Source organism: Oryctolagus cuniculus, chromosome 15, assembly GCF_051225735.1.
Source record: "Oryctolagus cuniculus isolate XC-2025 breed Fujian yellow rabbit chromosome 15, ASM5122573v1, whole genome shotgun sequence".
NCBI classification, from domain to species: domain Eukaryota; kingdom Metazoa; phylum Chordata; class Mammalia; order Lagomorpha; family Leporidae; genus Oryctolagus; species Oryctolagus cuniculus.
Window position 1 is genome coordinate 85,191,932 of NC_142881.1, and position 15,360 is coordinate 85,207,291.

Below are 15,360 nucleotides of genomic sequence, written 5' to 3' on the forward strand. Positions count from 1 at the left end.
GGAAAAGAGAGAGAGAGAGATCTCAATCTTTCACATGCTACTTCACTCCCCAAACGACTGCAATGGCCAGGGCTGAGCCAGGCTGAAGCCAGGAGGCTGGAACTCCATCTGGGACCCCAGCACTTAGCCCATGTCCTGCAGCTTTCCCAAGCACATATTAGCAGGGAGCAGCTGGGACTCAAACTAATGACCATATGGGATGCTGGTGTTGTAGGTGGTGACTTCTGTGTCACAGTGCTGACCCCAGGACCGTTTCTAAAAATTGTACAGTTATTTTCTTGAACTGTAAAAGTGGAAAGAATGGGCCTCCAAGTCTGGAGTCCTGTCCAGGGGTTTTCAGTATTCTCACTTCCTGATAATGTTTCGAAGTTTGCGTTGTGTTGACTCTCACTTGTGCTTCTGTTTAGTGAGCGTTCACTGGCTAGTACAGTGCAAGTAGCGCTTCTGCAACTCTCTCTGCAACTGATTTGCTGTTTTGTTTCTCATAGCACAGGTGCAGCAGTGATCAGTGGCTCTCAGCATCCATCGTCATCGTCGTCTGTCAATGATGTGTCTTCAATGTCAACAGACCCGACTTTGGCCTCGGATACAGACAGCAGTCTGGAAGCCCCAGCTGGGCCTCTGGGCTGCTGTAGATGACTACTTGGGCCTTGGGGGGTGGGACGGGTGGGGCGTCGGCTAGTCATTCATAGAACTACTCTGAAACAATTCAGTGGTCTTATTTTTGAGTGATTTTTTTCAAAAAATGTAGAACTCATTTTGTAGTAAAGTAGTTTATTTTTTTTAATTTCAAGTGATGTAATTTAAAACCTAAGTTTTAAAACAGCAACAAAACTGTATTGTATTTTTTGCTGTAATTAACTGTATAATGTAAACCTAATTATTTTATCATGGTTTAAATTTTTTGCATATTTGCTTTATCTTATGCTGCTGATTTTTTTTTACTGAATTTGTAAGATTTTGTTTATCAAAGCAACTATTATGTGGTGACTTGCCTATATCATGAATTATTTAAGATTTTTATAGTTTTTTTATTAGAATTTATTTCAGATGTTTTGTTCATGATACTATCCTTCAGGGTTATGTGCTTATCAATGAAATAACCCCAGAGGAGTGAGGGAAAATAACCTGTAGCCAGTTATATTCAGGAATAACTACTGTACATGATGAACGTGTTGAGAGACCTCCGATATTTACTACTTGCCAATCCTAATTTAGTCGCAACCATTGGTAGGTAGTCCTACCAAAGTTTTGGCAAAAGCCCCATCGTCTAAATGGCAGGATAACTCAGAGCATGTCTTTGAAGATGCCAGGCCCACCACCTTCCTGTCTCCCTACCACACCCAGCAGAAGTCAACTAAAGAGAATCTGGTGTATCTGTGGCATGCTCAACACTTAAACCTATCACATAAAATCAAGAGGATACTTCATGAATACTACATTTCAATGCAAATAAACAGATGGTTCACTTCTACAAGCTATGAGCCTGTGTTTGTCTACACTGACTTAAACCTCAGGCTGCAGGTCCCAGCAGTGGTCTAAAGTCTGGTCTTTCCTCTGCCTGCAGCCTCGGGCCCTGGGACCTTTCTGGTTTCCTGTTACATGGAGTGTCAGTCAGTTGAACACCAGTTCTCTTGGTGTTTCTGGCCATTTGATTCTACCTGTAGCCTAATCATGTTTAAACTAGCTGTCGGGAGGTTCCAAAACCTACTTAGACTTGCGTAGGTGATGTATCAAATGAGCAATATACCGTTCATCTGAAAATAGTAGCACACAGCCATATATAGGATATCATTTTCTAAGGACTGTTTCTTCACACTGAGCAGAGCAGGCGTAAGTGGTGGTGTTGAGTCTGAGTCTTGTTTTGTATCTGATTTTCACTCTCACACACAAGGTGGATGTTGAGTAGTTCAAGAATGGTGCTGCTCCTGACAAGTGTATGGTAACTGTTTACATTTTATATCTGCAGAATTATTTCTCTATAACTGAATTTTTCCTAAGTAAAATGTCATTGACGTTTCATGATTTCTGAAATATTTTGTGATGGCCCCAGGCATCTTTGATCTCTCTGGAACAAGAGGGATGTCTTGTAATGAACAGGGAAACGCATACTGAAGTGAATGGCGAGGTTCTAGGCAGAAAGCACATTGGAATTCATGACCAACAGGAGCGAGAACAGGTGCGAGCGAGCTCAGCATGTAGTGGCTGAACGTTTGCTTGGTATTTATTTGTATATTTAGTACCAAATTCCTTCTGAGCAAGGTATTTTAGGTCATTGTTTATGTGCAATATTTAAGGTTGAAATACACTAGCCTCTTTGTGTACTTTGAAGTAGCTAGCTCGATGATTTAAAGTCGTGATTTCCTGCCTCACAGCCTTTTCAGCAGCCTCTTGTACTCATGGGACATGGTGCATTGATTCCATTGGGCGCATTAGGATTTTGAGACTGGAACACCTCTGGAATTACAGAAACAGAGTAGAGTCACGATTACGGCAGAGATTTAGCATGAGTGTGTTCTTACTTCATGTTAGTTTCCCAGTTGTTTCACTTTGTTTTGTCTTGGGTAGATGATGTCACTATTGCACTTTAACAGCTGACATGCTTTCAGAAGATTCCCTTAGTTTCTATTTCCTTGCTGGTAAGTCATCTCTGTCGATACAGATTTCAGAAAACCAAGTGTTGTGACTGTATCATTGGTTGTAAATGCCAGCTCCCACTTGCCAAGCGTCGTGTTTCAGTGAAATTCAAAGAAAATGAACTCTTGTCACTTAATGTAAGTGAAAATACTTAAATTATATCCTAAAAAGCAAGGTCTGTTTGTTAAATGTTGCACGCCCTAGGTTTTTAAAATGCATTCTCTAAATATAGCTTCTCCTCTTCAATCCATTAAGCTAAATATGTATTGGTACTTTTTATTTTAGAACATTTAAAGCGTCTTAAATGTTTGTGGTTTTTTTCTTTTAAATGACAACATTGCTGTCAAGTCCCTGTGTGAAGCCACCTTTCTTGTAGTTTTGGTTTTTCAGTTTTATACGCTTAATAACCAGTTGTCTTACTGTCAAAATTATTTTGACCAAGATTTATTCAACTTTGTAGGTTAGGAAAGAGACACTAACTCTTTGTACATGTGTCTTCCCGGGTGCCAGTCTCTTACCTTGCAATGCATACTGACCGTTTGTTAACCGACTGTGGTGTTGGGGTTGCACGCAGAGCGTCTCGACTCTGTGCTGCGTGCTGAACACTTCTCGCTCTGTTAGGCACCTTCAGCTGCCGACCGGTCCTGGTGTGCACGTTTCCGAGCTGCTAAAGGCACAGCGTGTTCACGCCGGACTTGCCGAGAGCGAGGCCCAGCTCCTGGTGCAGCCCCGTGCTGGAGGCGCTGGAGCGTGTCGGGCAGCACTCTGTCATCAGGCTCTCCGTTCCTCTGCTCTGTGCTGGTCCTGCTGGGCTGTCGGGAGCTGAAGGTGAAGAGGACGTCCGTGTCTTGGTAGTGCAAGCAGCAGCAGGAAGCCAGGTGGTCTCCTTGGTGACAGTTAGGACTTGGTGTACGCCATGAAGACGTAACTCTTCGGTGTTGCCCAGGCACTGGCCTGCACAACGTGTTGAGGTAAAAACATAGTCTGTTTTCAACAATGCTGTTGTAGTTTGTTTGTGAGTGTTGTTCATTAGTCACGCATTAGCTGTGGAGTGGATGCATGGAGCCCCGTGCCCCCAGTAAACTTCTCTTACCAGGGCCACATTCTGTCATTAGCGGCCCTCTTAAATGTCGCCTCTCCTCCCCCTGTTGCATTTTAGTGTGCGTTGTGTTTCTACTGATCTCCCTTAGGTTTTTCTTCAATCAAAGGAAACGAATTTTTCCTTAATAGCGAGAAAAGGGGAAGAGGTAAAGGGCATTGAAGCAGAAATGTATAGTTTGGGGTAAGATTGGAAAATTCATGAGGAAAACAAAAGTCCTAATTAATTTCAAACTAACTGCTCTTAGTTAAGTGCTCTTAAGGAGAGTCTAGTAAGAGTAACACTTTCTGGCCATTTCTGGTTTAGATTCTCTTCATTACTGAAACTTATGAGAAATATTACCTGTGGATTAGTTTTGCACAATGTTCGAGTCTCACAATGACTTACAAATTAAACTAGGTTTTTATTGAACTACCTCACACTGATTTTCTATGCTTTCCCAAGGAAGCTGTTGCCCTTACTGTTAGATCTTTCCTGAGTGTGAACTATAGATGTGCGTGAAATACCTTATAGCCAGTGTTGACACAATCCCAGTTAAGTATGTACAACATCAGTAAGAGACACTCACATGTACAATCTTTCACTGTGTATCTTGGAAATTGTGTTAGCTGTGCTTGTTGACCTTATTACTGTATGTTTTTGTAAGTAGAAACCTGCTCGTGATATCAGTCCATTCTTTACATTTTACAAAAGGAGTAAATCTTAGTAAATTTTACGAAGAAATAAATTACTTTTGTAGGCCCAATATTTGGTATATTTTTGAGAAGCTGTTAATCTTTTAGCTGAATGATGAAGTTAACTGAAGTAGCTGTCTACCTGGACTGTGACATCTGTTTTCTCATTCGAGTACCCTGTCGCGAAGGTTTTCAGACCTGGAAACCTGCGGATGAAGACTGACATTTGCTTTCTCCTGTTGGATGCCATTCCTTCCTCATTCCTCCCCTTCCCGTGTTCCATTCTCCTCCTCTAGACAAGCAGATGGGGCACTTTGTAGGGAATGCTGAGATCATCATTGTGGTTTTGATCATTCATGCCCTAGTCATTAAACATGCACCACTGGAATGTAAACAATGTTATCTAGTATGTCAATTGGGTATAATATTTTAAATAAAAAAGAAAAAAGTGGTATGAAAATGACAAAATGAAGAGTTTTTTCATTGAAACCAGAATATAAATTTGTGGTGGGAAGTGGTTTTCTTTTTTTTTTTTTTTTTTTTTTTAATTTTAGCATCTCCTGTGGATTGGGAGAAAGGGGGCATTAAGAGAGCAGGTGATTTTGCACACATCGTAAAGAGCTTAACTGGTTGATCGATTTCTCTGTTATTTGCTGGAGGGATAATTTAAAAAGAACTTAACCAAGTAAGAGCGAGCCGTCATGGCCTGTCACAGAGACAAGCATTGAAGGCTGGGGTCTGCCTTGGAGCAAGCGGAGGGTCCCAACTCTGAGTGCCTCCTCTCGGCCCAGGTCGGGTGGCCTGCTGTGGGGGCACGCAGGGCTCTCCGTGTGTGCCATCCAGCCTGTACACCGCTCTGTGTCGATCCACAGCGACCCCTGCATGCCTGCCGTGGTGGGGAGAGGACAGCATTGGGACCAGTCTCTTCCCAGAGCACGCCGCTTGGTGATCCAGGGCTGCTGACCTGGTGCGCTGTGTTTTGTCACATTGCTGGAGCACCCTCCGGTGAGAGACGGGGCCACGGAAGCAGACAGCAGAATGTGGAAGTCAACTTTTTACTTTAATGATTTTTAAAATTTCTATCCCATCATAATATAAAATAACATCATTCGTCCTTGTTAACTTAGACACTGCGTTTCTTAGGATTATTCCTTAAAAGTCCATTAACTTCATGTGAATGAAGACTGATTTAGCGTGACTGGCCATTTAAAAACTTAATCGTTACAGTCGGTACACTAGTTCATTTCTGGGCTTCATTTGGAACTACAAGACACCTCAGCTGTGCTTTGTGAATGTTAGGTTTGTGTCTAACACGTATTTCACTTGACGTCATCAGTCCATGGATGCATGGTTGGTGAAGACCACTGAAGCGGGCGAGGAGCAGAGAGTGTGCCAGAGGCAGCCCGATACTGAGGTGGTGGTGTGTAGACAGGCAAGGACCGTTCTGAGCTTTGCTGGGAGGGAGGGAGGGAGAGGGAGGGTTTCTGGGTGACGGGAGAGACAGTGGCTTCCAAAGCAGGTGCATGGGACAGGAATGTGGAACGGCCCAGCCTGGGTGTGGGCAGGTGGAACGGGGCCAAAAAGTTGAGGGCAGAATCGGGACAGTGAGACCGGGAGGGTCTGAGCTGAGGGCTGCATCCCTGGTGCTGGGCGCTCGGGATAGTCTGAGAGCGGGAATGTGACAGGCCGAGGTTTCAGGAGGCCCTCACAGCTGGAGCCCGCCCAGAGAGGCTGCAGAGATGGGTGGGCGGGACAGGGAGGGCTCTCAGCTGCCCTGCCTCACACAGGGGCAGTTCCTGAAGGCAGCACCTGGAGCTTGAACCCTGCTGACGGGGCAGCGCCAGAGGCTGCCAGGGAGGCGCATGGAGCATGTCCCAGTCTGTCCAGCCCCATCCCACGGAAGATGCATCAGCCACGTATCAACTCGCCACCTGCATCAGGTAGGAGGAGAGGGACCGAGCCCTGCCCGGAGCCCTGTCCGAAGTCTCCCCTCGTGTCTGCACGGCTTTCCTTGCTGTCATTTTGCAGTCGGGAGCAGAGATGGGGGAGACGCTGCTGTGGGCTGTAACACGTGAGACACTGCGAGGCCCTGGCTGCGTGGGGATTTGGGTGAGGGCTGAAGCCAGCACTGGAATGTGTGTTGGGAAACTGGGCAGGAAATGGAAAGGAGTGCCTTGAGAGGAGGGGTGGGCTGGGGGATCAGAACAAGCTAAAAGGAGGAAACTGCAGAGACCGTGCTGCGAGACTGGGCCTGGGGGAGCCGGAGCTGCGATGCAGAGCTGTGGACAGGCCTCAGCCTAGTGATCTCAGCCTCAGAAAGGAATGGAAGTGAACTGGGATACCCTGGGATGCCGGAGAGAAGGGCAAGCACCTTTGGTCTGACGTCAGCACAGCCATGCTCAGGCCCCAGGAGTGGCAGAGCCCGTGGTGTTGGTGAGGCTGTTTGAAACACCTCACGAGTCACTCCCTACCCCAGCGAACCTCCTCCAAGGCATCCCCGTGGTGTGTGCATACCCCTGCTGGTGTCTGCACGTCAGGCTGCCAGCCAGCCTCAGGGCCAACGCCGCATCCCAGCTCACAGTGCCTGGGTTCAAGTCCCCGCTCTGCTCCCGATGCCAGCTCCCTGCCGATGTGCACCCTGGGAGGCAGCAGACCATGGGCCAAGTACTCGGGTCCCGGCCACCCACATGGGAGACCTTGGAATTCTGGGCTCCTGGCTTCAGCCTGGCCCAGCCCCACTTTTGTGACCATTTGGGGAGTGAACCAGCCAATGGAAGATCCCTCTTGATCTTTCTCACTCGCTCAGTCCTTCAGAAAAACAAAAATGAGTATCTTCTTAAAAGTCCTCCCTGCCAAAGGCCCAGCTGAGGCCGTCCCTCCTCCGTGAGCCCTGTGATCACTGTGCTTTCGGGCGCCTGCGGCACACACGCCACTCTGTACAGGAGATCCAAGACCGCCGTGTGCGCCCAGGAAGTCCACGTTCAAAACAGGGCGGGGCTGGGGGAGCCAGCGACTCCCACCTGCGGTATTTGCGGCCGGCAGCGTGGAAGCCGCACGCAGCACGCCGGCATTACAGCACTGTAGCAGCGACAGCGTGGGCTCAGCCTGCGCCCATGACCCTAGCCTCATGCTGGCCGGGGGTCTGCAGTGTGAAGCCATGAGGAGTGCGCATTAGCCCGTGTGGAGCAGGATCTAGTTAGCATCTCAGGCGCTGGCTGCTCCCGGCATGACGCTGCTGCTGCCCCCAGCGAGCCAGTCTGGCCGCAGGAGTTCTGTAAATCCTGCTTTTAAAACCTGACAGCTGTCTCAAATCTGGCAGCTATGTCTGGGGACAAAGTGCACCCCCTCCACCCCCGCCATTAAATGTGCTAAGAGAGATTTTGGCCTCTGGAGCTGCCCCAACCCCTCCCCAAAGTGCAGCAAAGCCAGAGAACCCAGGTCTTCTCCAACCCCCAGGGCCAGGTCCCTCCCCAGCCCCTGGTTCCCTCCACTCCTCTGCAGCTCTGTGTCACATTTGGCCTGCACATGGCGACAGCTCCCTGACCAGTCTCCCTGTATGCACTTCTGCCCCCACTGAAGCCACCTACCCTCCACCCAGGGGCCGAAGCGCACTGGAAGCTCCGATGCGTTCCTGTCTCCTTTAGCATGAAGGGAAGCTCTCAGTGTCCCATCCGAGGGTGCCAGCACCCACTTCTCCAGCTCCTCTCCTGCCTGCCCCCCGTCCTGCAGGTCCCCGCTGAGAGTCACCCCCAGAGAGGACCTTGTGATCAGCCTGGGGGTCGGCTTCCAGGGGACATGCTGTGTTGGAGCGGAGCTTATGTCTTGCTACTTTTTTAAAGAAACAACTTTGGCACCTATGTGTAGGAGTTATTTGAAAGAGTTACAGAGAAGGTGACCCACATCTTCCATCCTCTGGTTCACTCCCCAGCTGGCCCCAATGGCTGGGCAGGAGCCAGGAGCTTCTTCTAGGTCTCCCGCTTGTGTACAGGGACACCAGCACTTGGGCCCTCTTTACTGCTTTCCCAGGCACCTCAGCAGGGAGCTGGGTGGGAAGTGGAGCAGCTGGGACTCAAGCTGATGTCCGTGTGGGATGCGCGGTGGATTAACCCGCTGCACCACCACACCGCCCCATGTCTGGCTGCTTCTCTATGGGCTCTCCACTAGAACGGAAGTCACAAACGCCCTGGCCTTCGGGCTTGTCGCCTTTATCCCCACATGGACGGGGAGCCTCAGGCAGTGTGGACCTCCTGTCCTCAAGTGTCTCCCACTGCCCGCAGCACCCCGGCCCCTTGGCTCCTTCTGGCCCCCTTTCCATCCTACTTGCTTTACCCGGAGGTTCCTGTCTGTATTACAGAACCCAGCCCGGGTGTCGTGCTTCCTGCCCTCGTCCTGACCTGGACGTCTGTGTTCCAGCACCCACTTTGACCCTCATGCTTTCAGCATCCAGCCTGCATCTCTCCGGGGTGGGCTGGTGGTTAAAAATGAGGCCCTAAGACCAACCTGCCTGCGCTGGAAGCCCGACTCCTCACTGCCTTGTGCTGGCTGGGAGCTGGAAACGTCTGCCTCCATGACCTCAGCTGAAAAGTGCCAGCGAGACCCTGGAGAGTACATGAGAGGCACGCAAGGCACTTAGAACCGCTGCAAAGGATTGCACCTGCAATCCAAACGTCTGCTGAAATGAGACCATGGCGCTTCCTGTTCCCAGGTCTCAGCAGCGGCAGCCCCGCCCAAGCCCCGCAGACAGAAGTACAGAGGCTTCACCGGATGGAGAGCGATGCGGTACTGAACGTTGCCTATTAATTTTCACTTGCAGATCCTAGTTTTGCCAGCAGATGGCGGCCATGACTCGCGAGCTGCCATTCCCTAGTAAGGACTTGGCGTGAAGCTCGCTGGCACTGGAGGCCAGGACCATGTCATCGTGTTGAAGCCCCCAGCTCTTCTCTGCAAGTGTGCGTGGCCGGACTCCAGGACTGCGCGAGGCTCTCAGCAGGACCCTGCAGGTACACTGGCCCTCCCAGCAGCTTCCCCAAGCCTGTTCCCCTGCACAGGGAGAGCGGCACCCAGCACTCTCACCAAACCAGAGTCGTCCCCCACTCTTTCTCCTTGAATAGAGGGAAGGCGGCATCCAGTTCCCTGACCCTGAGCTTGCCGTGGCGGAGAGGAGCAGAGGTGGCTCCTGGGAACGCCGCAGCAGCAGCCGGCACTGTTGAGGGCCTGCGCAGGCACCCACCCAGTCCACAGCTGGCTGGCCCATTCTAACCGGCCAGGTGTGCCAGTGGATTATACCCGACTTCCTGATGACTCAGGCAGACACGGGTCAGAAATCGGGGTGTGTGGGGACCACCTGTCCCTCACCAAGCCCCCCACAGCTTACTGCTCTGCGGCAGCGAGAGGCTGTGCGAAGGGACACCGAGCCAGGGGCAGGATGGCGGCGCTGGCACTGCTGTGCCCCCTCCCCCTAGTGCACAGTGGAGGGCCTGGCCTGGCACTGTGGGGTGTGAGGAGGTGCCCTGGTGGAGTTGGAGGCTGCGTAGGACCTGGAGGAGAGCAGGTGGCACAGAAGGTGCGGGGCTGACGCTTGCTTACAGGGAGCCTGGGGCTCAGGAGGCGCACAGCCTTGGCCCAGCTCTCCCGCTCCCCCGACCCCAGCTGCTGGGGGGCAGGGGCACGGGCACGCAGCTTCCACACTGAGTTCTGCCCACAGCCCCGGCCCCAGCCCGAGTCCAGTGCAGAGGCAGAGACCAGGGGGGTTGGGGGAGAGAGGTGCCAGAGGCAAGACCCAGGCCTGTGTCTGTGCCAGCAATACGGGTGCCCCACATCCCGCTTCTGAACGCACCCTGCAGGGGGCGCCTCACCACTGAGGGAACAGAGAGCACTTGGTAAAACCAAATGACTCACTGGGGCAGGCGCTCAGCACTGTGGGTAAGGCACCACTGAGGACCCCACATCCTGTACCAGAGCACCTGTGTGCTAATCCTGGCTCCACTTCCAATCCAGCTCCCTGCTCGTGTGCACCCTGGGAGGCAGCAGGTGATGGCTCAAGGGCTTGGGCCCCCGCCACCCATGGGGGAGAGACCCAGGCTGAGTTCCAGGCTCCTGGCTTCAGCCTGGCGCAGCGCCGTGGAAACCTGGGGCGTGAGCCAGTGGCTGGGAGAGCCGTCTCCCTGCCTTCCAGACACACAGGAGGAATGAGTCCATCACGCGGCATCGTGCTTCCAGGGCAAATTTAATACACTTGCGGAGGGCTTCCTGGGGGAGGGGCCTAGGGTGCTCTTGGCAGCGGCCCCTCCGCCACCCACCAGGCCCTGCCTGGATGAGTGGGCGCCGCAGCCCCCAGCCTGCGAGTGAGCTGCTGCGTTCCTGGCTCCTCGCCCGGCCCGGCCCAGCGGGGCGCTCGCCGTCACTCCTGCTTGGGCGCGGGGGCCCCGGTCAGGCTCCCCAGGGTGGAGAAGAACTCCTCCATCTCGCGCTGCAGCAGCCGGTTGCGGCGCTCGGCGTCCTCGCGGGCGCGCTCCGAGTTGCGCAGCTTGATCTCCAGCATGCTGCGCCGCTGCTTCTCCTGGGCCAGCTCCTCCTCCAGGCGCGCCAGCTGCCGCCTCAGGTCGGCGCTGCCCTCTTCAATCCTGAGGCATCAAGACACACAGGCTCAGCTTTAGGCTTTGGCTCGCTGGCTTCGCCAAGCACGCGCCACGCGCCGGGGTGGCCCTGGGGGTCTCCCAGTGGGAGCTGTCACACCGGCCGCCAAGGGAGAGGCCCCTCCCCGTGAGCCCGCCAGCCAAACAACACCGCTGCGTTAGCGCTGGAGGCTGGAAGCCCCGCCCCCAACTCCTGAGCCCCAAGGCCACTCACCCCACGCAATAGCACAGGCCCTGCGGGAACGGTGCAGGGGAGCTGGATCAGGGCCCAGGTGTCTCCTCAGGCTCAGGTGCCCCCCACCCCCGCCTTGGTGACACTTCCTGTGGTCACAACCATGCCCTTTGCTGCCCCCACCAGAGCCCACATAGCACCGCCCCCACTGAGTAGGCCGAGACACCTGTCGGCCTGTCCGCTCCTTCTATCCCATGGGACCCCGTACACCGGGACTGAGCGCCAGCCCGGGGACACTGGACACCGTGCAGTGACACCCAGCATCCGCTTCTGAAACCAGTCACCACGTGTGCCCGCACAGCGCCTGGCCGATAGGCGTGGGGCACAACAGCCACATCCCTCACCCACTGGGCACAGCCTGGAGCTCACAGAATCTGCCTCTAAGAACCCGGGCTGGCCTGCAGGACATCCCAGTCTGTTCTGGGGGTGACGGAAGGCAGCCCGGCCCCCTCAGGCCACACAGTACCACTCCCACTGCCCCTGTTGTTGAGGCACAGAGCAGGGGCACGCTCCCCCACAGCACGCGGCACCGGGCGAGGGGCTAACCCCCAGGGCCGTCCCAGGCACAGAAAACCTCCTCCTCGCTCGCGTCCCTGCCTCCAACCAGGACAGCACGGCCGGGCCGTGTGCCGTGAGTACGCTACGGGGCTGGCGGCTGCAGGCCCGCTGCCTCTGGGAGCCTCGTCCAGCTCAGCCCACCGGGCCGCAGTTCGCATGGATGCAGGAGGCGCCCAGGCATCCTGGGTGTGCCAGGCGATAGGCGAGCGAGCTTGTGCCCAGAGCGCCTGTGCGGGCACTGAGCCCATCCCCAGCAGGCCAGGACTGCTCAAGGTGCACCTCTAGGGAGGTAGGAGGGTGGCTCACAGCGGATGCAGGAGCACCCGGCTCTGACTCCCTGGCCCGGGCCTGCGGTTCTTATCCGTGAGCTCATGGGCTGCAGTCACCCTCCACCCCTGTGTGTCAGGACGGGACCTGCAGGGCCACCTTTGGCTTCCGGCTGGGGGTTTGCCCTGCGCTGTACACCTGGGGCGGTCTCCTCCTCCCAGCCTGATCCTAGGCAGGATCTGCAGAATGTTCGTGGAAAATGCAATTTGGTGCAAAAGAAATTTTTTTTAGATCCATGCCTTTTTTTTAATTCGCATTTTCTATGAACATTTCGAAGCTCCCTGTTCAAGTCCTGGCTCAGGCACGGCTGCCCCCTCCTTCCAGCCCCCGCTGGAAACCACAGGAATGCCTCCCGGTAAAGGAAGCGCCCACAACCCGCCACAGGCCCTGCGAGGGTGACAGCTGACGGGGCCGGGGCGCTGCGTGGGGCAGCCCTCGGCCTGCAACCTGGGCTGCAGAACTCAGCGCGGCGCTGCAGGGCTCTGTGGCGGGGCGGACCCTGGGCCCGTCCGAAAGGTCCCGGGAAAGGATTCGAAAGATGATTCTGTGTGGCTGAGCGCCGGCCTCCTCCCGGGCGTGCACCCGTGGGAGCCAGGAGCAGGCAGGGACTCTGCTCCGGCATGGGGGTGTCCCGCTGTGCCACACTCCTGCCTCAACTTACCTTCTTGGTCCGCTTTCCACAGCTTTGTAAAGTGGCCAGGCCCAGGCACGCCGGCTGGCGGGGCCGGCCCTCGCTCGCTGTGCCTGCAGCAGGCACTTAGGGAGCACCGACTGTATGCAGTGCCTGCCAGCTCGTGGCGCTTTCCCAGCGACAGGGCCACTCCCCCCACCTGCAGTGGGGGTCCTGCGGCGCTCCCCGTTACCTGTGCAGGCTGCTCTCATACTCAGTCCTCTGCCGGCACAGCTCTGCCCTGAGCTCGGAGACCAGGTCCTGAAGAGCCCGGCCGCGGCGGCCGTGGGCCTGGGAGGGGCTGCCCGGGTCGCTGGGCTCACTGCCGGAGACGCCGCCCGTGCCCACCTCGTCCAGGCCGCGGCCCGGCTCTGGGGACCTGCGTTCGTCACTGCTGCTGGGCAGCGGGGACGGCTCGAGGGCCCACTCGGTGTGCAGGGAGCTGCAGGCGGATGAGTCGCTGGCCCTGCAGGCCGTGCAGCTGCTGAGCGAAGCCTCGCGGGAGGACGAGGCCGCGGACCAGGCGGTGCTGGCCTCGCTGGCTGTGCCGGGCAGGGGGCTGGGCGCCGGCACGTTGTCATAGGTGGACAGTCTCTGCGCGGAGCCCGCGTCCTTGAGCCGGTCCCCCGAGGAGGCCCGGCGGTGGCCACGCAGGGAGGACAGCCCGTTCCTGAGCCAGCCCCCGCCCGAGGACACGATGGGCACCTCCGGAGATGAGCTTCCGGGCCGCAGGGAAGCCTTCCAGCCGGGCAGAGCCTGCAGCCGGCTCCCTGGGCCGCCGGCGCCCGCAGCGGACGTCCTGGCCAGCGCAGCAGCCGCGGGCCCGTCCAGGGAGGAGGTCCTGTGCGCTGGCGGGCTGGGGCCGCTGGGCTCCCCCTGGCTGGCCCGTGGGGCCTCCTCAGAGCCCCAGCCCACAGTGCACTGGGAGCCGCCGCGCGGGGAGGTGGGCCCTTCCGGGGCCTTGGCGGCGAAGAGCTGGCTGTGCTTGCGGATGAGGACAGTCATGAGGTGCTGGACCAGGGACGTGCCTGCCAGACACAGGGGAGGGGGTCATGGTGGTGCACGGAGCCACAGCCAGGACCCAGGGCCCCTGGCCACACGCCCGCCAAGTCCCCCAGGCCTGGGCAGAACCAGGTCCTCAGACCTAGAGCCCACAGATGGTGGAAGCACTGTGCCCACGCCTACTCCACCAGCTGGCCAGGCGGGCAGGCAAAAGCAGGCCTGGGGCCATCAAGGCTGCCGGATGAGCAGGTGGCAGTCTGGGGCTGGAGACCAGAGCCTTCACCCCCTGTACCGCTGGTGGGGGCTGGGCCACTCTGCAGGGCACAGGCTTCTGGGACGGGGAACAGAGCAGTTCTTCACACGTGCGTGCACGCAGTCCCATGGGCATGCACACCCAGAATCACGCACGCACACTCCCCGAGATGCAGGCTCCAATCCTGTGCCAGTGCCGGGGGCACCCTGCTGTGGAACTGGCCCCTCGCTGCCTCCTGGAACCCACAGCCACAGAGCAGGGTCCAGGGAGGTGGGCTAGGTGACCAGGGAGACTCCCATGCGGGGAGGGGCTTTTGTCCCCTCCCCCTGGGAATCCTGGGAAGAATCAAGTGAGGGGGAAGTAAGCTGGCAGGTGGGGACTTGGTTTTCCTGGCCTCAGAAGGCCGGCTTCACTCTGGGCATGGGAGAGGCAGGACAGCGGCACCCTCTCAAGCCACTGCCTCTCCCCCAGGGAGCAAGGGCCACAGCCCTCAGTGGCGTGGCTCTGGCCAGGGTGTGGGGCTCTGGCCCCTGAGCTGCACTGACTCCATCCCCACGCCAGCCTACACCTGCACCCGCGTGCCAGTGGCCTCACGGCTACTCACGTCTGTAGAACAAGACCACTCCCACGGCACGGGCTGGGAGCGAGGCTGGTTGGGGGCTGCTGGGACTTTGGATTGTTCACATTTTAATGATTTATCACAGAAGAGAAATTCCCCAGGGCCTGGCGCCCAGGACCCCATGACAATCATTTAATTGTGAAAGGTGAGCAGAACACGTCTGTGTGTGTCCAAGGGCAGGCCACGGGCTCCTCACCTCGCCTGGCCATGCTAACTGCACCCAGTGACCGGCTGCCACCAGCGAGAGGGCCTGGCACTTGGCTGGGCTGCTCGTGAGGATTTGTCCTGCACCCAAGCGAGCCCACGCCTTGGAAGCCCCCGGTGCCCCCCCCCCCATTACCTTCCATGATGGTCACTGGGTCTTCCACCTGTGGCCGCAGGATGTTGGGTCCAAAGACAGTGGCCAGGTTCTGGACGCTCATCTTGTTGACATCGGAGTGGGCCTGTACCTCATCCAGAAACCTGCGGGGGAGCCACAGCGGAAGAATGGGACCCCCACAGCCATCCATGCTGCCCTGGGGTGGTCATGGCGGCTGGGCACGGCCAGCTGCCCGGCCAGGCTTGTGGGAGGGCAGAGCTGCCCCTAGGGGGCGCAAGACGGCCATGAGAAGTCACGGCCAAGGGACAGGAGCCCGCCGTCTTCCTGGAAGGAAA

At 56.2% G+C, this 15,360-nt stretch overlaps 2 protein-coding genes across 21 annotated transcripts in view; one reads left to right on the top strand and one right to left on the bottom strand.

Moving 5' to 3' along the window:
* MAPK8 (mitogen-activated protein kinase 8) overlaps positions 1-4,878 on the top strand; it is a 134,847-nt gene extending 129,969 nt beyond the window's left edge. For 3 of the 5 annotated variants that reach the window (XM_051837528.3, XM_089314157.1, XM_051837529.3), the window contains one exon: positions 494-4,878. In XM_051837528.3, coding sequence (XP_051693488.1) covers positions 494-639 — 146 coding nt within the window. In that variant the 3' untranslated portion in view covers positions 640-4,878. Of the gene's footprint in view, positions 1-488 lie in introns of all 5 variants that reach the window. The other 2 variants (XM_070058104.2, XM_051837531.3) reach the window with 1 other exon arrangement.
* A 5,741-nt stretch (positions 4,879-10,619) lies between these two features.
* Positions 10,620-15,360, bottom strand: part of ARHGAP22 (Rho GTPase activating protein 22) — a 189,838-nt gene continuing 185,097 nt past the window's right edge. For 15 of the 16 annotated variants that reach the window (XM_051837514.3, XM_089314152.1, XM_051837515.3 and 12 more), the window contains 3 exons: positions 15,047-15,168; positions 13,026-13,860; positions 10,620-11,033 (listed from right to left, as the gene is read on the bottom strand). In XM_051837514.3, the coding sequence (XP_051693474.1) occupies positions 10,811-11,033; positions 13,026-13,860; positions 15,047-15,168 (1,180 nt within the window). In that variant the 3' untranslated portion in view covers positions 10,620-10,810. Of the gene's footprint in view, positions 11,034-12,823; positions 13,861-15,046; positions 15,169-15,360 lie in introns of all 16 variants that reach the window. The other variant, XR_007916083.3, reaches the window with a different exon arrangement.